The sequence below is a fragment of the Oryctolagus cuniculus genome, chromosome 5 (assembly GCF_964237555.1).
Source record: "Oryctolagus cuniculus chromosome 5, mOryCun1.1, whole genome shotgun sequence".
In the NCBI taxonomy this organism is placed as follows: Eukaryota; Metazoa; Chordata; class Mammalia; order Lagomorpha; family Leporidae; genus Oryctolagus; species Oryctolagus cuniculus.
In genome coordinates, this window is record NC_091436.1 from 223,488 (window position 1) to 244,557 (window position 21,070).

General features: G+C 58.0%; 2 protein-coding genes and 1 long non-coding RNA gene across 39 annotated transcripts in view; 2 read left to right on the forward strand and 1 right to left on the reverse strand.

Moving 5' to 3' along the window:
- The window catches only part of FAM120B (family with sequence similarity 120 member B), a 70,741-nt gene extending 59,228 nt beyond the window's left edge, over positions 1 to 11,513 (reverse strand). For 27 of the 37 annotated variants that reach the window (XR_011388893.1, XR_011388894.1, XR_011388895.1 and 24 more), the window contains exon 1: positions 11,141 to 11,346. Coding sequence is in view for 12 of the 37 variants with exons in the window: in XM_070074535.1 (XP_069930636.1) it covers positions 11,141 to 11,155 (15 nt within the window). In the remaining 25 variants the exon portion in view is untranslated. Of the gene's footprint in view, positions 1 to 4,662; positions 4,711 to 5,577; positions 5,715 to 11,140 lie in introns of those variants that run through there. The other 10 variants (XM_070074549.1, XM_070074537.1, XM_070074539.1 and 7 more) reach the window with 7 other exon arrangements.
- On the forward strand, positions 90 to 5,197 carry LOC103346201 (uncharacterized). Its single transcript, XR_515715.4, has 2 exons — positions 90 to 1,864; positions 4,686 to 5,197. It is a non-coding gene; the product is annotated as an uncharacterized lncRNA (long non-coding RNA).
- A 197-nt stretch (positions 11,514 to 11,710) lies between the features above and the next one.
- DLL1 (delta like canonical Notch ligand 1) lies at positions 11,711 to 20,350 on the forward strand. Its single transcript, XM_008251971.4, has 11 exons — positions 11,711 to 11,988; positions 12,113 to 12,406; positions 12,937 to 12,997; positions 13,110 to 13,367; positions 14,571 to 14,631; positions 15,076 to 15,206; positions 15,313 to 15,482; positions 15,600 to 15,816; positions 18,563 to 19,367; positions 19,484 to 19,601; positions 19,684 to 20,350. The coding sequence occupies exons 1-11, from the start codon at positions 11,935 to 11,937 to the stop codon at positions 19,687 to 19,689; spliced, it is 2,175 nt and encodes a 724-aa protein (XP_008250193.1). The 5' UTR covers positions 11,711 to 11,934; the 3' UTR covers positions 19,690 to 20,350.
- Positions 20,351 to 21,070: the final 720 nt, after the last annotated feature.

Here is a 21,070-nt window from a genome sequence, read left to right on the forward strand (position 1 = left end):
GGCGAGGCGCGCAGGCGCCAAGGGCGCGACGCCGAGGGCCGTTGCCCCGCAACCGGCGGACGGGCGGATGCCCGGGCGCTGGCGAGGCAGGAGCCCTGCAGGCCCTGCCCCGCACAAGCCGTGCTGCAGGTGGGTGGCGGCCTGACGCCCGCGTGCCCGTGTGCGGAGGCCGCAGGAGCCCGCACGGAGCACGCGCCGGGGTCCGGGGACGGGATCCCTGCGCGCCTCCCGGACGCCGGCGTCGGTTACCTGAGCCAGCCCGCAGCCGAACGCACCCGCGAGAAGAGGAGTGAGGACGGATGACCTGAGCCCAGGCAGCCCGCCCCGACCGCGGGCTCCGCGCCCTCCCCAGCCCGCCGCGTGGCCTCTGGTTCTGGGGAGCGTGGCTGCGGACACACAGTGCATGCTAGGAGATAAGGCGTGTGGTAAGGTTGGCAGTGCGTGTCCCGCCACAATGCACTATTCTTCTTTTATATTTTAACTTTTTAAAAATTCGAGAGGAATACGCAGGGCTTCACCCACTGGCCACTGCCCAGAGCCGGCCCACAGCTGAGGTGGGGCCAGGCCAGGCCTAGGAGGAGGCCAGCCGGGCGCCCGTGTGGGTGGCCAGGACCCGACCGCTGGAGCCATGTTGCTCCAAGCTGCACGTGAGCAGGAGACGGAGCTGGGACTCAAACTCGCATCTCAACCGCGCGACGACGACCACCGCGCCTCCGAAATCCTCAGGTGACAGAAATGGGCTGTGTGGTGTTACCGGAAGCGCAGTCTGAGGAGTCGGGCCTGATGAGGCCGCCACCTGAGAGCTGCGGGGAGCCAGTGCCTCTCGTGGGTAAACCATCCTGGCTGTGTGGCAGCCTGAGTGGACTGGGACCGGGGTGTACTAAGCCTGAGGCCCAGAGGGTCTGAGAGGCAGGATTGAGGAGGTAGGAATCCCGGGCTGTGAGGGGCGACCCACACTGGAGTGTGCACAGCGGTGGAGGCCGGCAGCCCAGAGCCCCTTCACCGCCCCGCGAGGCACCAGCTGGCAGTCCTCACAGGCTGCACGGAACTTCCAACAGCACATTTGCCTCGCTCCTGAATATATGCGGATAATCAAGAGCAAAAGACATTTGTGGAGAACAGCCAAAAAGGAAAAAAAATAAAGATACTAGGAGGAAAAATGTTATTAAAAAACTATCTGTAGTCCCTGAATATAATATACCCATGAAAGAAAAAGACACATACAGGACAGTCAGAGTAACAGTGAGCTCTTCCAAATTCGAAAAGCAGGGGGTAGCGTCATGACCCAGCAGGTAAAGCCACTGTTTGGGATGCCCACATCCCATATCAGAGTGCTGGTTTGAGTCCCAGCTATTACACTTCCTATCTAGTTCCCTGCTATTGTGTCTGGGGAGGCAGCAGACGATGGTCCAAGTACTTGGGCCCCCGCTGTCCTCATGGAAGATGTGGACAGAGTCCCTGGCTCTGGCCCAGCCTTAGCTGTTTGCAGCCATTTGAGGAGTAAACCAGACGATGGAAGACACCTCCCTCTATCTCTTTTACTTTACCCCCCGCCAACTGCTGCCACCTTTCAAATGTATCTTTTAAAAAAATAAACAGAGTTCAGGAAAACTCCCCAGATCATGGTGTTCTCACTCTGAAAAGGGGAACAGCTGTGGCAGCACAGCAGCACTGAAGAGACCCACGCAGGCCAAGGCAGCGTCACAAGATTCAGAACACCAGGAGCAAAGCAGCGTCCGTTTAAGGGGTCAGATAGGATGGCATGGAGTTTACCACAGAGCTCCAAGAAGCTGAAATTCACTGGATCATGACCTTCAAAACTGGAGAATCAAAGAAAGAGCATGGCTGTTGGTCAAAACACCAGGTAAGTCTGTGGGTAGGACAGATGTATTTTCAGAAATGTACACTTTCGGGCTGGGAGCATCGTGGAGTAGAGGGTTAGGCCATGGAGTGCAATGCCTGCATTCCATGTGGCCATTGATTTGTGTCCTGGCTGCTCCTCTTCCTACGCAGCTCCCTGCTAATGCTCCTGGGAAAGCAGCAGCAGATGTCCCAAGTGCTTAGGCCCCTGCCACCCATGTGGGAGACCAAGGTGGAGCTCCTGGCTCCTGACTTCAGCCTGGCCCAGCCCTGGTTGCTAATGGCTATTTGGGGAGTGAGCCAACAGATGGAAGATCCCTCTCTGTTTCTTCCTCTCTCACTGAAACTCTGCCTTTCAAATAAATAAATCTTAAAAAAAGTACACCTAAAACCTCCAGCCACCTAAACACCATATACTTTATCCCAGAAATATTCTCTAAAATTCAAGTGTCAAAAAGAGGGAGGTTTAGGGTCCAGAAAAAGAGAATCCAAGTGGAAAGCATGAGGAATAGAGGTTCCATGATGAAAATAAGAAATTTCTAAATTGGGGGTAGAGACCTCCAGAAGCATTCCCAGAAAAAATAAAATAAAATGGAAGCCCATGGAATAATTGATGTGTTGGAATATTTTAAAGGAGGAGGGGCAGGTCTAGCTGTTGAAACCTCATTTACTATGCCTGTTTCCCACATCACAGTGACTTAGTTCAGTACCTGCTCCTGATGCTGACTCCATATGCCTACTAGTGCAGACCAGAGTGCAGACCACTAGGGTGACAGCTCAAGTAATTGGGTCCCTGTTACTCACAAAGGAGACTGGGATTGAGTTCTTGGCTCCTGGGTTTGGCCCCGTGGGCCACTGCAGGCATTTGGTAGCATCAAGGATGAATAAATCAGAGTTTGGTGATGCCAAGTAATAGCTACATAGGAAAGTCAGCAAGCAAATAAATAAGCAAGTTCTGCATCCAGCAAAGACAAAACGATGTACAGGAAAGGAAAGTCATTACAGCATTGCTTCAGTTGGGAATAATCACTACATAATTATAAGGAAACTATTGAATGGTAATTTCATCAAAAGGATGCTGTACCTGTTTTTGGGAAAAGGAGGGTGACATCCTGTTACAAGTGTGTGTCTAGGAAGTGAGGTCGAAGAGTTAAATCCAGATCCCCAGAACTGGGCATCCACAACTGAAAAGACAGGCTGACATTTTTAGAATCCAGAAGAGGAGGCCAGTGTTGTGACTCAGTGGATAGGCTGCTATTTGTGGTACCGGTGCTGGTATGAGTCTTGGCTGCTCCATTTCTGATCCAGCTCCTTGAAAATATGCCTGGGGAGGCAGTGGAAAATAATCCCAAGTGCCCCTGCCACCCACATGGGAGACCAGAATGGAGTTCCTGGCTGCTGGCTTCAGCTGGCCCAGACCTGGCTGTCCAGGCCACTTGAGGAGTGAACCAGCAGATGGTAAATCTCTCTCCCTCCCTCTGTAGCTCTGCATTGCAAATCAATCAATTTTTAAAAATATTTAAAAAATAAAATCTGGAAGTAGCTAAGAAGTAAAGATAGAGGAAGGAATTGAGAAGGAATTTGTGGACATCTGCTAACTTTACTACAAATCTAGAAACACTATTTGATAAAATCTGTTAAGTATATTATCTTGATAAGAGAAAAAGTTGTTTTGAAAAGTGGTTAAATAACTAGTGCAAGTGGTAATCAGTGATACAATTTACTCAGACTGCAATCTGTGGAGTCCACCTCTTTCTAACATTACTGCAACTCCTCAGGGAACGAGGGCAAGGTCAGAGACACTCCACGTCTCTCTGAGGCCAAGAGTTACCACCTCCTGCTTCCTATCACAGACTCTTTCCGTGTGAGAGGATCTAAGGACGGAGTGAAGGAGAGAAAGGGAGAAAAAAGAACACCTGTAGGTTAAAGCTGGGGGTTAATGGAGAGTGAAATGATGAAGAGGAAGAAGACTTCCCTCCAGTGAAGAAGGAAACAGAAAATTAAATGGGGGTGGCTGGGGGAAGTCTGGAACAGATGTTTCTTGGTACGTGTTGACCCTTTAAATAGACTGCAAGATTTATTTACAAATAGCTTTTATTTGGATGCTGAACTGAATTTCCACGCATACAACACCACTTGAGCCAAAGATTTCATAAGAGTAAATTTACCTTCCAAAAAGCTACAGCCACAAAAATACTAATTTTGTCATAATTGGTGTACATGAAATGCTCCTGAAGTGTTTCACTGGGGATAAAAGATGGGAAACACTGCTATGTCCCTGGTGTCTGGGATGGTGGCAGATAAAGCAGTCAGGAAACAGAGCTTACCCACAGGCTCAGCATGGCAGAGCATAAAGATGAAGGGTCCTTTGGGCTCAGATGATGTGGCTGAGCTGCCAAGTTCACTAACATTCAATTATAAATCAGTTACTTGAGATGATGCAGGTAAGTGTTGAATCAGGCTTTTCTGATACTTGGCAACCAAAAGGATCCTATCTGTTTCAGCTTCTACCCAGGAAGCAGTAATTCTTAGAGAATTTGTCCTCTTACTTTGAACAGCCAGAAGTTGAGACACAAAAATTGCTGTTTTCAGGAGGTGAAGGATGGAGGATCTGGTGGGGGGAGGAGGGGCAGAGTGGTGAGTCTGTGGCTGTCCTGATTTCTGCTGGGTCTGCATAAATGCCCAGGAAACAATAGACGGTTCTTGGACTGCAGCAACAGAACTAACGAAGACGACACTGCAGGGGCTCCAGAACACTCACAGGAAGTGCGGATTATGAAAACACCACTAAAATGAATTTACCTTTTAATTCCATTTTCCATCAGCTGTTTGAAGTACCTAGTTCTGATCCTGAGGAGAGAAAATACAGATTATGGAAGACATTATCACTGGAGATATTTCACAGCAAATGGACAAAGGAACACTGGACAACTTTAGATAGGCAAGAAATTCCTTGAACCCAGAAGAGAAAACCTGCCTAGTTCTGTATTTATTAAAGAAACTGAATTTCTAGAGCCAGCGTTTTTGTGGTGCTGTGGGTTAAGCCACCCACCATATGGGCCCCCAACCTTAGTGTCACAGCTGCTCCACTTCTGATCCAGTTCTCTGCTAACAAGCCTGGGAAAACAGTGGATGATGGCCCAAGTGCTTGGACCCCTGCCACCCACGTGTGAGACATGGATGGAGTTCTAGGCTCCTGGCTTTGGCTTGGCCCAGCTCCAGCCATCGCAGTCATCTGGGGAGTGAACCAGCAGATGGTAGATCTTTGTCTCTCCCCTTTATCTCTGTAACTCTGCCTTTCAAATAAATACATAAATCTGGAAAAAAAAAAAAAAAAGAACCTGAACTTCTAGGAAAGATGGTCTCACTGGTTTCACAAAGAAATTTTAATCCCATAAGATCTGTTCCATAAGATGGAATATCAGGAGAACTATTGGACACCCCCCACACACCCCCTGATCTGCATGGGGGCAGAGGGCAGGTCCAGTTTCACTGTGGAGCCCAGCGCTGTGATGGTGAGTGAATGAGAGTAAAGAGGAAATAGAGGCATCGTCCACTTCCTACCATGTCTGGCCCCAGCTCCACCTGCTCTAAGTCAATCGTGGTTCCCATTTGTCTAGAGAGCTGGCTGGCTCCAAGCTGAGGAGTGAAGGGCTCTCTGCTGGCAGTGGGTGGGGTGGACCCCTGCCAACACTGAGGGCCTGGGCCTGTGCCCACCTGGAAGCACTCTGTGTATCTTGCTCTGTCCACTTAGTAGTGATAATAGAGCTGCTCCAACCACCACCACAGTCCATCAATAATCCGGGCACCTGAGATACTGGTTGTGATGGCTACGCACACCGCGTTCCGTTTTCCTGAGAGAAAACGAGCCAAGATGAATCATGGTGGTGACTGCTGTCCCCATCTGTGTTTCCTGATGCGAGGGGCTAGGAACGGAAATGACTGGAAGGAAGGACTCGCGGCAAAGCCAGACCCACAGTGCTTAGAAAACACTCAGAAACGTACCGACCTGAAAGTGGAAATCTTGCCTGGGCCTGCCCCTCTCCCTCCAGTGCTCCCCTTCCCGTGTGTCCTTCGGGTCCCTTTCTGCACAGCCCATTTGCTGGAGGAGGGTTTGGAAAGCCGGTATCCTAGCAGCCAGCGCAGAAGGCCCATTCATATACAAGGGAGGGGAAGGAGAGAGGTTTGTTTAAATGGCCTCTGTCTTCATTCACAGTCTGATGTCCATGTGCATTGTGTCAGCCACAATGGGCTAAAGGACTCATTGTGGTCGAAAACAAACCAAATAGAATGAGGGATGCTAAGATAAAGGAGGCGAGCTGCGAAAGTGCTGAGGAAATCGAGGTCTTACATCTGAGATTTATGTTACCTTCGCGGTGAGGCCCATTGACCGATATTTATAATAACCACTAGAGTTTAATACACAAAAAGGCCCATGGGAACCTTGTGTACATGCTACCCGGCCCTTGCGCGGGAGGGGTGCGTGCGCCGGCCTCGTAATTACGGTCCCTCCCTCGCTGGCACCACGTGCGGGCGGGGAGCCTCACCGCACACTGGCCACGACCCACGCCCCACTCAGCAGCAACAGGTGCAAGGTTGAATAACTTCACACGTTCGTCGGGAGGGGGTGGGCGGGAGGGAAGGCTTTTGGGAGCCGATTTAAGGATTAGATCAGATGTTATTGCTGGTGAAAAATTAAACAGGCCGGTGCTCTGGGGAGAGCAGATTAATACATTAGTGACTCGGCGCACAAAGGCCGTTCATTGTGGCGGCGTCTGAATGCCTGTGAATGGGGGAACATATGCGGCCTGTCACCGCAGGTGCCCACATCTGTTCCCCGCCGCGCTCGCTGAGGGCGCGCGGAGGCACGGGGACGCCGCGGGCCACGGGGGCCGCGCCCGCCGCCCTCTCAGTGCCTTTCTCGGCTGGTCGCTCTGCGCAGAGTCGCGGTGACCGCCCGGACCGGCACCGACCCGGACCCCACCACCGGTGCCCGCGGGCCACGCCCTCCCAACCTCGGACCCACACCGCGGCCCCGCCTAGTGCCCGCTGGGCGACGCCACCGCCTCCAGGAAGCCTTCCGGGGCGCCCGCTCCGTGTCGCGGGTCTCTGGCCCAGCGCACGCTAAACCGGTCAGTACGGCCCCCACCGACCGTCCCGGGCCCCGGCTCCGGCTCGGGCCCGCCCCGTGGGCAGGGGCTTCGGAGGGGCCGCTCGGGCCTGGCGCGGGCGGCCGCGAGCAGCTGCCGCGTAATCGGATCCCAGGACAAAGGCGCCCGCGGTGCCGGCGCAGGTAACCGCGCTTTGTCATGGAGATGAGGCGGCGCGGGGGCCGCGGCGGGGCTGTGCGGGCTCTGGGCGAGGCTGGTGCGGGGCGGGCGCGCTTGCGTGCAGATATGCGCGTGCCTTCGCAGGCCCGAGGCTCCTCGCACGCCCGGGCCCCTGTCCGGCTCCATACACGCCCGGTTTGGCCTCGACCCCGCGACCACTGCTCCCAGCGGGCCGAGTGGGAGGCGCGCGGTTGCCCCTCGCAGTAAGATCCTCAAGGCTGGCCACAGAGCAGGGACCCGCGGCCCGGGGCGCGAGGAAGGTCGGGAGCTCCGGCGGGGCCGCCGCCCCCGGGCCGCCACTGACCCTCTTTGCGAGACCCGGTGCGCTGCAGGCTGCACGCCCCCTTCCCGCTGGCCCCAGCACAGGGGCGGGAGCTCGGTGCCCCTCCTGGCTTTTCCCCGCCGAGGGCGAGTGGGCCGGCTAGGGGAGAGCCCAGCAGCGGCCGGCCGGCCGGGTGGACCGCGGCGCTGGGCCTTGGGGAGGAGGGACCCCCGGCGGCGCGGCGCGCGGAGCCAGGCATTCACAGCCCGCAGGCCAGTGCCCCTACTATTCTGCCCGCTTTCAGATTCCAAAACCGTGGCTGTCGCAGAAGGGGCAGAAGCGGGTGAGGGGCGAGAGGCGATACTAATACTCATTAATACGCAGGCTCGACGCCCCCTGCTTCGTCTTCTTTTCTCAAGTGAGCTGGCATGTTTGACCAACACCAGCTTTGCTGCCTGGAAGTTTTTTATTTTGTTGTTGTGAACAAGGACCCTAATTCTTCTCAGGGAGAAGAGAACCTCTCTGTTGGGTATACAGCCTTCAGCTGGGCTGAGAACACAAGCCCCACTCAAGCCTCCACACTTTGTTTACACAGAAAACTGAACCTGGGCAGCGGCCTCTGCAGCCCACGTGGGCGCCTCACCTTCAGGGGGAAGGGCAGTGGGGACCCAGAGGACGCCAGGATGAGCTCCCATCCCAAGGGCCCAATGAAGCGTGGAGGGGGGCAGGAGCCCACGCCTCAGCCTCTGGGAGTGTGCGCCATGCCTGCAAAAGACAAGCCACCATCGGGTGAGGCTGACCCTAATGAGCCTCACTTTGTACAGTAAATTTGCTGAGACATCAAGAAGTGTTTAAAAGAAAGTTTCCTGTTTTTTCCTAGTGAGCAAGGTGAGGATTTATGGTGCGTGGGGAGCCGGGCCAACGGGGAGGCCGCTCGGCGGAACCAACTCTGTCTCTGCTCCCTCCCCGTTGGGGGGTTCCGGGCGCTGGGCTGTGGGAGTATAGAGACATGCAGTTAGGGAGTGAAAAAACGCCATTTGGTTCGGAGCAGATGGCTGGCTAGGGGGCCGATGGCGTCTAAAGGCGTGTCACCCCCTCCAGCTCACATCCCCAAGGGCTCCCCTTGTCTTCCCAATCAATGAAAATTAAAGTGCAGAGAAAGGGTGAATAGTCGGGCCTCGAGTCTCTCCTTTGTTCATCCCCGCTACTGGTGCGCAGGAGTTAAACTACAACAGGCCCCATAGAAACCCTGAAGTTAAACAGTCTCCCCAAAGAGGGAGGGGAAGAGGAACCAGCTCAGGGGTGGGGGCAAAGGAGGAGGAGGAGGAGGAGGGCGAAGAGGAAGGAGAGGGGGAGGAGAAAAGAGCTTTCTGCTTGATTTCCCCAATATAGAATCGCGTGGCATAAATTAAGTTGGAAAAGAATGAACCTTGGGCAGGATTCTGATGGATTTTACGATGCCTTTCAGTCCCGCTTTGCCGCTGTAATCGAGAAATCTGTGCCATGTCAGTTTAACAAATGCTTGATGCTAAGGGGGGTTGTTAAAGATTTGGGGCAAGTGTTTCCCCCCAAGGTCTAAGCCCTTGCGCGTGGAGCTTTTTATTTCGTTTTCTAAACAGGCATTCAAATGAGCCTGCTTCCCCACTTCCATTTTCTAATTAAAAGGTTCCTGATATTTTGTTTCTTACTGAAATCTATGCCCAGTGTCTTGCAGGCACAGAGGATTCTGGATTCTGACCTCAAGTCTCTTTCTCCCCGGCCCAGAACCTCTGCCCACCCCCTCTCCCCCAGCCCCCGTGAACTGCTCCAGAGCACTGACGAAGGGGGTTCTCTGAAGTAGGAAGCAGACCCGGTGGAAAAGGCTCGCTGACACTAGGTGGCAAGATTAAATTAGGATTGGAGCCAGCCCAGCCCCAGCCTTGGGCGCACGCGGAGGACAGCTCCCAAGGCAGAGAGGTGTCAGGGACTTCTGAAGCCTGCATTTGCTCTGAAACAAACTGCAGGGGTCACGGTGGGGTCCCAGCCTGCCCCGCACCTCAGCCTGAAACATTACTTTTGATTAACTCTGCCTTTCCCTGAGGCAGACAGAAAACCTCAAGTGTGGGTCTCTGTTGATGCTGCAACTTTGTAGTTATTCAGGAGATGAGGTATGGCTAGAGGGCTGGGTCACCTGGAAAGGAGCCACAGAGTGGCCTCCCAGTGTGCCAGGGCCGCAGACCACTGTGGATGACTTCACAGGGACTTTTAGATTGCTGTTGTCTGGGGCTTTGTCCAGTGCGAGAGGGGCTCCCTTCTTTCTGTGCGTCCTATACTTTGTGATCAAGTGTGGAAGACAGCGCACGTTCTCGCCAGTGCAGGGGGGCTACACACCCCGAGGAGCACCCCTTGCACCCGATGAAGCTGCTCTGGGGTTTGGTTTGAGGAGGGGCAGACAGGGCCAGGAAGGACATGGCAGAGTGCGTGTCCAGGACAAAGCTGGATGCCAAAGTACTGGCAAGAGCCTACGCCCCAACTTCCTCCGCCATCCCGCCTGTGAGTGTGAGAGCAATTTAGATAACTCATTGTGTGAGACTGTGTTCTCAGCCCTCCCAGTAAACTCGTTTTCCTTTAAAAAAAAAAAAACGAAAACAAAAGTTCTAGTGTCTGACGGACATGTAAAAACCTACGAAGGTGACGGTTGTGTAGAGGTTGGCGGGGGGGGGGGGGGGGGGGGCCTGGAACATGTGCCGGACATTGTTGCAGAGGCCTGGGCGCGCGCGGAGGGGAGCTCGCCCGCTCCGCATTGTGCAGGGAGCAGGTGCTGTCTGCATTACCATACAGCTGAACGCACAAAGAGCCAGTGACTCAGCCGCGCACAATAACACACTGCCTTAATGACAGCCACGCGAGCGACACACACCAAGCCCACTTTTTACCAAGCCGGGGAGGCCGAGGGGGGAATGCCCGGGAGAGAGGGGCCGAGACCCAGAGACCCGCTCAGGGGAGGACGTGTGCGGGTCGGGGAGGGGCTCTCCCAGCTCTGGGGATGCGCCGCGGGGATCTGACCCCCAACTCTAAGCCCCAGGGGCCCCGGATGATTGCTGGGGTACCTGGGGGGCTCCCTGGCCCTGCCTTAGGCGCGCAGGATGTGCGCGCCCCGAGGCGCACTCTCGGTCCTCAGCCGGGAGCTGAATCCTTGCCGACCTCCCCAAACTTCCAGAAACTGCCCCCGCTCCGCCCACTCCTTTCCTACGGGCGACCCCATTCCCCCGGCCCAACCCCAGGCTTCTCCTCGGTCGGTCGGAGCCTCCCCCGCAGAAGAAGGCCCAGGAACTCGGTCTTGTAACGCGGACCCCCCCCCCCACGCCCCTAAACCCGGGGTCGCCGGCGAGGAGCCCACGGGGGGCGCCGCGGCCCGGGTCCTTTGGGACCAGAAGAGGATTCCAGCCGCGCAGGTCGGGCGCTCCCGGTGGGGCTGCAGGCGCAGCGCCGCCCCCGAGCGTCGCCGAGGTCTGTGCGGCCGCGAGGGAGCGCGAGGGGCCCGCGCGGAGGGGCCCGGGCGGCGGCACCAGCTCCGCGAGCGCAGCGAGTCTCGCCGCGAACGTTTCGCAGGAATGTAAATGAGCGCGTTTTGTGTGGGACTAGCGGAGGGGAGGGGGCGGGGAGGGTGGGGGCGGGGAGAGGGTTGCACATTTTACAGCTCACTGACCATTTGGCGATCCATTGAGCGCAGGGTTTGGAAAAGTGGCTCCTTTGTGGCCGCGCTCGCCAGGCTGGGGGGCTGGCCATTTGCATCTCATCAGCCATGCGGGCGGCCGGCGCGATATAAGCGCGGGCGCAGCGCAGCCGCGGCCAGGGCGCAGCGGAGACCCGGCCGGGGCGGAGCGGTGAGGGCAGCGCGCAGAGCCGCCTCCCACGCCCGGCGAGCCTGTGCGCGCCGCCGCGGATGGCATTGGCTGGATTCGGCGGAAAGACGCGGGCCTTGGCGGTGGCGCAGGAGAACCGGGCGCCGAGTGCTCGGTGACACGGCCGACCCCGGGCCGCCGCCGCCGCCGCGGCCGCCGGCGCCCAGGTCCCCTCCGCGCTCGCCGCCGGATTATCGCCTCGCCGGGATTTCTAATCGGCTCGGAGGCTTCCTCCGCAGCGCCCTTGGGAATTGGGCTGGCCGTGGGGACGCCTCCGTTCCCTCCCTCTTCTCTCTGAAGACGCTCGAGACAAAACCAGGAAGCCGGCGACCCTAACCCACTCGCGGATTGGAAGGAAGAGGAGGGAAACTGAAAGCGGCGACCTCCCGAGCGAGTCTTTCCTGCCCCGCGCCCAGCGCGGCCCGCAGCCCCGGAGCGCGGACCGGGGACAGCAGCCTGGGCCGGGCGGAGACGACCCCGAAGAAAGAGCCTGGAGCCAAGCAGGGCGCTCTCGTGCCGCGTCCGCCCCGCTCGCGTCCGCTGCCCTTTCGGGAGGACGAGAAGGGGACACCACAGGGCGAGCGCGTCAGGGGGTGCCATGGGCCGTCGAGGCGCGCTGGCCCTCGCCGTGGTCTCGGCTCTGCTGTGCCAGGTGGGTTTTCCGGTGGGAACCGGGGCGCGCGGCGGACCCGAGAGAGGGTCGAGCGCACGCCGTCGACCCCAAGGGGCCCTCCCTTGGCCAGCCCGGCGGCTCACGCCCCCTCCTCCTCCGCCAGGTCTGGAGCTCGGGGGTCTTCGAGCTGAAGCTGCAGGAGTTCGTCAACAAGAAGGGGATCCTGGGGAACCGCAGCTGCTGCCGTGGGGGCGCAGGGCCGCCGTGCGCGTGCCGGACCTTTTTCCGCGTGTGTCTCAAGCACTACCAGGCCAGCGTGTCGCCCGAGCCGCCCTGCACCTACGGCAGTGCCGTCACGCCCGTGCTGGGCGTCGACTCCTTCAGCCTGCCCGACGGCGCGGGCGCCGACCCCGCCTTCAGCAACCCCATACGCTTCCCCTTCGGCTTCACCTGGCCGGTGAGGGCGGCACCTGCGGGCGCCAGGCTGGGCTGGGAGCGGGGCGGGCGACGTACCCCACCTGCCCGGGCTCCAGGCGCGTAGCGGGGCACCCCCGCGGGAACCTCGGAGACTCCTGCTCCACGCAGGCAGGGGGCGCCCTAGGGGGCCTCGCCCGCGGCGTCGACCCCCGGGTCGGGAGTGACCGGGCCGTGGCTGCACCGGGTCCTCCTGGGGGTGAGATGCGAGGAGGCCAAAGCCCGGATGGTTCTCAGACCCCGGTATTTCCGTGCCCCGCGCCAGACGGGCCCACGCGGGGACAGTTCTCCTGGCCCTGCGCCTCGCCCACCGCGCGGGTCCCCTGCTATGCGCACCTTAGGACCCGAGTTCCTTCGCTAAGGGCCAAGCCTAGGCCGGAAGGCGCCCTTTGAAAGTTCTTGGCCTTGGGGGAAGGGAGGCCCCTCTGCAGCCTCGGCTCTGGCTAGGGCATCCCGAGTGACTTGGGTTTTGCTTTGTTTTGTACATTTCCGGCTTACCTTCGGTTCTCCCAGGGCACCTTCTCCCTGATTATTGAAGCTCTGCACACAGACTCCCCGGATGACCTCGCCACAGGTAAACACAGACCCCACCCCCACCCCCAGGAACAGCGCTGTGTTCTCCACAGACGGTTCTGTGGCTTCTCTGTGGGAACCAACACCCCCCACCACCACGTTTTCCCGTCCAGAAAACCCAGAGCGGCTCATCAGCCGCCTGGCCACACAGAGGCACCTGACGGTGGGTGAGGAGTGGTCCCAGGACCTGCACAGCAGCGGCCGCACCGACCTCAAGTACTCCTACCGCTTCGTCTGTGACGAGCACTACTACGGGGAGGGCTGCTCCGTGTTCTGCCGGCCCCGGGACGATGCCTTCGGCCACTTCACCTGTGGGGAGCGGGGCGAGAAGGTCTGCAACTCTGGCTGGAAAGGCCAGTACTGCACGGAACGTGAGTCCCTCCGAGGGACCCAGGGGTCCTGGGGGGGCTCTGAGCCCAGGGAGCAGGGAAGCTGCCTCCCGGCCAAGGAGCACTTTCCAGGCAGGGCCAGAGGTCAGGAAGTGAGGCTTGTGCTGCCCAGGGCGTGTGTCGTGTGTCGGGGAGGGAGGGGAGGAAGGAAGGGAGGGACGGGCCGGAGTGCGGGGCTGCTTCCAGGAGTCCCCCGTGCCGTGACAGCAGCCGAAGCTCCCTCGCAGTGGCACATGGGACTGGCACGTGTGTGTGTGTGTGTGTGTGTGGAGAACACCTCCGCTCCAGGGACTAAAGAAGCTGGCACTGGCGCACCTGGACCTCTGTGGGCCGCTGTGCAGCTGTTGGGGCCCGCAGGGGCCCAGAACCCCTGAGAATGTGGGCAGGGAGGGGCTGTGACTTGTGCCTGGGGGGAGGGTGTGTCTTCACCTGCCTGGAGTGCCAGCCATCCTCCTGCGGGGCTGAGCTGCTTCTGTTTAAAAACCTGTGGAGCTGCTGGTGACTGCGTTTCGTAACCAGCAGAGTGAGCCAGCTCAAAGCCTCAGCCGCTGCCTCGGGCCCCTCCGGGGCGCCCCCACCCTGGCTTTCTCCTTTCCTGTTCCCCGGCTGGGCTCGGGGTAGCCAGGAACTGAAACTTTCTTTTTATTCAAATACCGGAGTCCCAGCTCGCGTGCCATAGATTAGATCTCTCGGGATGGGCGGCCAGGACGCCTGCCTGCTCTGGCAAAAGCGCGCGCGCGCGCGCGTGTGTGTGTGTGTGTGTGTGTGTGTACACGCTGGGGGTGTGTGGGGGGTGGGGACGTGGGGCGGGGGAGGCGGCATTGTTGTGCCGGGGCAGCTGCTGGGAGAGAAGACACAATGGAGCAGCTGTCCTGCCCTGGCACCCTGCATGCCAGCTGTCCACTCTTATCTGCACTTTCTGGGATATTAAGAGGTGGAGCTTTGTGCATAGAACTGGGAAGTGGGGGAGGGGAGGGGAAGACTTCTGACCCTCTCTCAGAAGAAAAGGGGATGGGGTGGGGGTGGGGGCTCCGGAGAGCCCTTTTGTCCTGGAGCCACTGTGCTGAGAGGAATGCCGTCCCTGGGCTGAGGAGAGTCTGGAGCCAGCAGGCGGGTGGGCCGGGCCCCCACAGGCAGGGCTGGGACTCGCGGGTGGGCTCAGTTCTGTCTGTTTTTGGCTCGCAGCGATCTGCCTTCCGGGGTGTGACGAGCAGCACGGCTTCTGTGACAAGCCCGGGGAGTGCAAGTACGTTTGCAGGGGCTGTCCTTTGGGTTTGTGTGTGGCCTTGTCCGGGTGTTGGTGAGGCATCCCCAGGTGGTGGGAGCACTCAGCAAGGTTAGGTGGGCGGTGTTTCTACTTAATAAGTACTGGGAAATGTGTAAGGTCGTGGGCTTGCACTCAGGCTTGCTCCACGATGGTTATAAAAATTAGCAGGTAGCAGATAAAAAAGAGTTGGCACAGAAAACGCGAGTTCACCTCAATGCTGGAATCGCGGAGGGGCGAGGCTGCTCTCCTGAACCAGAGTCGGAGCCTGCTGTGTGTGGGGGGAGGTAGACAGCCCAGGGTCAGGCGTTTGAAGGCTCCCCAGGTGACGTGTCTGAGGCCCCAGGGTTTATTGGTGCTCCTGGAGGGTGGACTGTGGTATGTGAACGTACCGTCAGCCTCACCTCAGTGTGCTCTTTCCCCAAGGTGCAGAGTGGGCTGGCAGGGCCGGTACTGTGACGAGTGCATCCGATACCCAGGCTGTCTCCACGGCACCTGCCAGCAGCCCTGGCAGTGTAACTGTCAGGAGGGCTGGGGGGGCCTCTTCTGCAACCAAGGTAAGGGCAGCCTGGATCCCCTATGACGGGGTCCTGGAACAAGAGAGTCTCACTGCATTTGACACTGAGTCTCCTGTCCCCCTCTTTCCCTGTCTGCCCCTGGCAGATCTGAACTACTGCACACACCACAAGCCCTGCAGGAATGGAGCCACCTGCACCAACACAGGCCAGGGCAGCTACACGTGCTCCTGCCGACCTGGGTATTCCGGTGCCAACTGCGAGCTGGAGATCGACGAGTGTGACGCCAGCCCCTGCAGGAACGGTGGGAGCTGCACGGTGAGGCGGGGGTCCGTGGCGTCTCACGGAAGCCTGGGAGCCCTGGGCCCAGAGCGAGCCCGGAGTGTGTGTGGTGTGGAGCGGTTTTGGCAAGTGTTCTCTGATCTTGTCACACAGGACCTAGAGAACGGCTATTCCTGCACTTGCCCTCCTGGCTTCTATGGGAAAGTCTGCGAGCTGAGTGCCATGACCTGCGCCGATGGCCCCTGCTTCCACGGGGGTCGCTGCTCTGACAACCCGGAAGGGGGCTACACCTGCCGCTGCCCCGTGGGCTACTCCGGCTTTAACTGCGAGAAGAAGATGGACCACTGCAGCTCTTCACCCTGCTCCAATGGTGAGGGCAGAACCCCTGATCGGTCAGAGACTGCCGGGCTTAGCAGGTGCCCCATGTTCCTGTGGAGGTCGTTGCTTTGTGAGTGCCTTGTTTGTGGGTTTATGCAGTCGGGGGTTCTCTGTGGAAGCCGTCCTCTGCCAGGGGGCCAGAGAGGCAGGCCATGGAATGGCTCGCTCAGGGCCACGGAGACCGCCCTTAGCCCAGGAGGTCGTGCTCGCTGGGAACCCAGCCAAGCCCAGGTTCACACCTTTGCCCAGTGTAGCCCCTGCTCGTGTGCAAGGGCCAGGGTGCCTAAAGCAAACCCACAACCAGGGAGCTGGACCCAGATGGCCCAGAACAGGCCCGGCTCAGTGGCCGACCCTGGGCGTGAGCATGGTGTCCTCGGTCAGTCTTTGTTCCCATGTGTACTGGGGTATGGTGCTGACCGCCCCCTGTCAGGTGTGTGTTGAAGCTCAGCACAGCTCAGGGGTCCCAGCAGCGCCCGTCAGAGCATGGCTGCCCGGGACGCACTGGCTCTTGCTTTTGCTTCTGATTTGTGCTTTGGGACCTGTAGTCCTGCAGCAGCCTCATCTTGGAGGTCAGAGAATGTGTGTGTTGCCTTCAGCAAGGGTTTGTTCAGGACACAAGCTGTCTGGCTTGGCTGGTGTCTCCTGGTGCCTGACACAGATGCAGAGGCTGTTTCAGGATATATGTGGAGCACACAGTGTGACTGTTCCTATGCCTGTGTCTGGGGTTCACATTAGGTCAGGGTGTGTGTGGAGGACATGGTGTGATTATTTCTGTGCCTGTGTCTGTGGGGTCTGTGTGACATCAGGGTGTGTGTGTAGGACACGGTACGACTGTTCTTGTGCCTGTGTCTGTGAGGTCTGTGTGACATCAGGGTGTGTGTGGAGGACATGGTGTGACTGTGCCTGTGCCTGTGTCTGTGGGGTCTGTGTGACATCAGGGTGTGTGTAGAGGACATGGTGTGACTGTGCCTGTGCCTGTGTCTGTGAGGTCTGTGTGACATCAGGGTGTGTGTGTAGGACACAGTGTGACTGTGCCTGTGCCTTTGTCTGTGGGGTCTGTGTGACATCAGGGTGTGTGTGGAGGACACAGTGTGACTGTGCCTATGTAGTATCTGTAGGGTCCATGTGACATCAGGGTGTGTGTGTAGGACACGGTGTGACTGTGCCTATGTAGTATCTGTGGGGTCAGTGTGACATCAGGGTGTGTGTGTAGGACATGGTGTGACTGTTCCTGTGCCTGTGGGTCAACGTGACATCAGGGTAGTAGAGGACACAGAGTGACTGTGCCTGTGCCTGTGCCTGTGGGGTCTGTGTGACATCAAGGTGTGTGTGGAGGACACGGTGTGACTGTTCCTGTGCCTGTGGGTCAACATGACATCAGGGTGTGTAGAGGACACAGAGTGACTGTTCCTGTGCCTGGGCCTGTGGGGTCTGTGTGACATCAGGGTGTGTGTGGAGGACACAGTGTGACTGTGCCTATGTAGTATCTGTGGGGTCAGTGTGACATCAGGGTGTGTGTGTAGGACATGGTGTGACTGTTCCTATGTAGTGTCTGTGGGGTCTGTGTGACATCAGGGTGTGTAGAGGACACAGAGTGACTGTTCCTTGCCTGTGGGGTCTGTGTGACATCAGGGTGTGTGTGGAGGACACAGTGTGACTGTTCTTGTGCCTTTGCGGTCTGTGTGACATCAGGGTGTGTGTGGAGGACACGGTGTGATTGTTCCTGTGCCTGTGGGTCAACGTGACATCAGGGTAGTAGAGGACACAGAGTGACTGTTCCTGTGCCTGTGCCTGTGGGGTCTGTGTGACATCAGAGTGTGTGTGGAGGACACAGTGTTACTGTTCCTGTGTAGTGTCTGTGGGGTCCATGTGACGTCAGGGTGTGTGTAGGACATGGTGTGACTGTTCCTGTGCCTGTGTCTGTGGGTCAGTGTGACATCAGGGTGTGTGGAGGACATGGTGTGATTGTTCCTGAGCCTGTGCCTGTGCCTGTGGGGTCTGTGTGACATCAGGGTGTGTAGAGGACACAGAGTGACTGTTCCTGTGCCTGTGGGGTCTGTGTGACATCAGGGTGTGTGTGGAGGACATGGTGTGACTGTTCTTGTGCCTGTGACTGTGGGGTCCGTGTGACATCAGGGTGTGTGTGGAGGACACAGAGTGACTATTCCTGTGCCTGTGTCTGTGGGGTCAGTGTGACATCAGGGTGTGTGTGTAGGACATGGTGTGACTGTTCCTGTGCCTGTGTCTATAGGTCTGTGTGACATCAGGGTGTATGTGGTAGATGCACCATAGCTGTTCCTGTGCCTGTGTCTGGGTTCACATGATGTCAGGGTATGGGGACACAGTGTGACTATTCCTGTACTGTGCCTGTGGGGTCCATGTGACATCAGGGTGTGTGGAGGACACAGTGTGCCTGTGCTTGTGCCTGTGGGTTCACATGATGTCAGGGTATGGAGGACACAGTATATATATTCCTATGCCTGTGTCTGTCGGGTCCATGTGACATCAGGGTGTGTGGAGGACACAGTGTTCCTGTGCCTGTGTCTGGGGTCCTTGTGACATCAGGCTGTGTGTGGTTGACGCACCATGGCTGTTTCCGTGCCTGTGCCTGTGGGTCCACGTGACATCAGGGTGTGTGTGGAGGACAGAGTGACTTTCCTGTGCCTGTGTCTCTGGGGTACACATGAGTCAGTGTGTGCAGAGGACACCCCGTGACTGCTCCCACCCTTGTGTTCCAGGTGCCACCTGCATGGACCTTGGCGATGCCTACCTGTGCCGCTGCCAGGCTGGCTTTTCTGGGAGGCACTGTGACAACAACGTGGATGACTGTGCCTCCTCCCCATGTGCAAATGGGGGCACCTGCAGGGACGGTGTGAACGACTACTCTTGTACCTGCCCCCCGGGCTACACAGGCAGGAACTGCAGCGCCCCCTTCAGCAGGTGCGAGCATGCACCCTGCCACAACGGGGCCACCTGCCACGAGAGGGGCCATCGCTACGTGTGCGAGTGTGCCCGGGGCTACGGGGGCCCCAACTGCCAGTTCCTGCTCCCCGAGCCGCCCCCGGGCCCCATGGTGGTAGACCTCACGGAGAAGTTCGTGGAGGGCCAGGGCGGGCCTTTCCCTTGGGTGGCCGTGTGTGCCGGCATCGTCCTCGTCCTCATGCTGCTGCTCAGCTGTGCCGCTGCCGTCGTGTGTGTCCGGCTGCGGCTGCAGAAGCGCCGACCGCCTGCCGACCCCTGCCGGGGCGAGACGGGGACCATGAACAACCTGGCCAGCTGGCAGCGGGAGAAGGACCTGTCGGTCAGTGTCGTCGTCGGGCCCACGCAGATCAAGAACACCAACAAGAAGGCGGACTTCCATGCGGACCACGGTGCCGACAAGAACGGCTTCAGAGCCCGCTACCCTGCGGTGGACTATAACCTCGTGCCGGACCTCACGGGTGGTGAAGCCCGCAGCAGGGACGCTCACAGCAAGCCGGACGCCAAGGGCCAGCCCCAGGGCTCTGCCGGGGAGGAGAAGGCTGCCCCGGCCACACTCCGGGGGTGCGTGCTGCGGCTGGGAAGGCGGGCGCGGCGGGACGGCCTCCTGGGGCGTTGTCCTGCAGTCTCTGGCCCGTGCTTTCCCACCTTCACTGGGGTTCTGTCTGGGTTTCTTGTAGAGGAGAAGCAACTGAAAGGAAAAGGCCAGAGTCCGTCTATTCCACTTCGAAAGACACCAAGTACCAGTCGGTGTACGTCATATCAGAGGAGAAGGACGAGTGCGTTATTGCCACCGAGGTCAGTGCGGCCTGCCCGGGGCGGAGGCGGGGAGCCGGGGCGTCCCAGGGCTCGCCTGAGCTCACTTCCCTTCTGTCTGCAGGTGTAGACTGGAAGCGATGTGGCAAAATTCCCATTTCTCTGACATAAAATTCCAAGGATATATGCCCCAACGGATGCTGCTGAAAGAGGAGAGGGAGGCCCTCCGTGGACTGCTGCTGAGAAGCTCACTCCAGACCGAGCTGGTTCTCTTCCCAGGTCGCAGAGGCACCCCGGCGCGCGGCCGGTCGCGGGCCGGCCGCCGCGGCGCTGCCGTCTATGCCGCCCCATTGCACTATGGACAGTCGCTTTTAAAGGAGTATGTATTTAAGGAGTGGCGTGGTGACCACGAGACGCATGCACTGCCTGAGTGTACCTTTTGGATTCCTGTGAGCCAGTCTGTTCTTGAACTAGAAACACAAACACTGCCTTTATTGTCCTTTTTGATACTAAAATGTGTTTTTCTAGATGGAAAAAATGTGTTATTTTTTGATTTGTAAAAATATTTTTCATGATATCTGTAAAGCTTGAGTATTTTGTGATGTTCATTTTTTATAATTTAAATTTTGGTAAATATGTATAAAGGCACTTCGGGTCTATGTGACTATATTTTTTGTATATAAATGTATTTATGGAATATTGTGCAAATGTTATTTGAGTTTTTTTACGGTTTTGTTAATGAAGAAATTCCTTTTTAAAATATTTTTCCAAAATAAATATTATGAACGGCACCACAGGTGTGGTTGCTCCGTCGCCCCCTCCCTGGGCACCCCTGCCCGGCCCGTCCTGCCCCCCGCCTCTGTCCGTGGAGCGGCTGCCCCCAGGAGGCGTGTGTCTGTCTCCAGAACAATACTCAGAGTAATGCTCAGGCCTTCACTGGTTTGTAGCTAATTTAAAAACCTGAGTTGCCTTTTACTGCAGTGCCCTGAGTGGCACCAGGTCCTGGCCCCTTCAGCCACCCGACTGCAGTCCGGCGCAGCCCCGCAGCTGTGCACCGCGGCCCAGGGCCCGGGGCGGCGGGGCGGGGATTTGCTGTGCTCATCTCAAAGGTGAGGAAATGGCTGCGAGCGGGCAGTTCCTTGCTGAAGCGGTCAGCGTCCAGTTCCGGCAGTGTGGTCCCAGCCCCCGTTTAATTCCTGGCCACTGTGGGGGACCCTGGCAGTGCAGAGGGCAAGGCTGCATCTGCCGTGTCTCCAGTCTCGGCAGAGCCAGGGTGTGTCGGGGGTGCCGCTTAGCCCCCCAGCCTGGTTCTCGTGCATCGGCCTGGAGCACTTGGTCTCAGCTCCACTATCACCTTCTGACTTGGGCAGGGAACTGAAGACTGACGACTTCACCTGTGTTCAAACAAATGTCCCGTGCCCGCCCCATGAAGAACCTCGAAGTACTGTCTGTCCTACCTGTACAATCAGGAAGTGACCTGCCTGAGGTGAGGCTGGTGCCGCCAGCCTTTC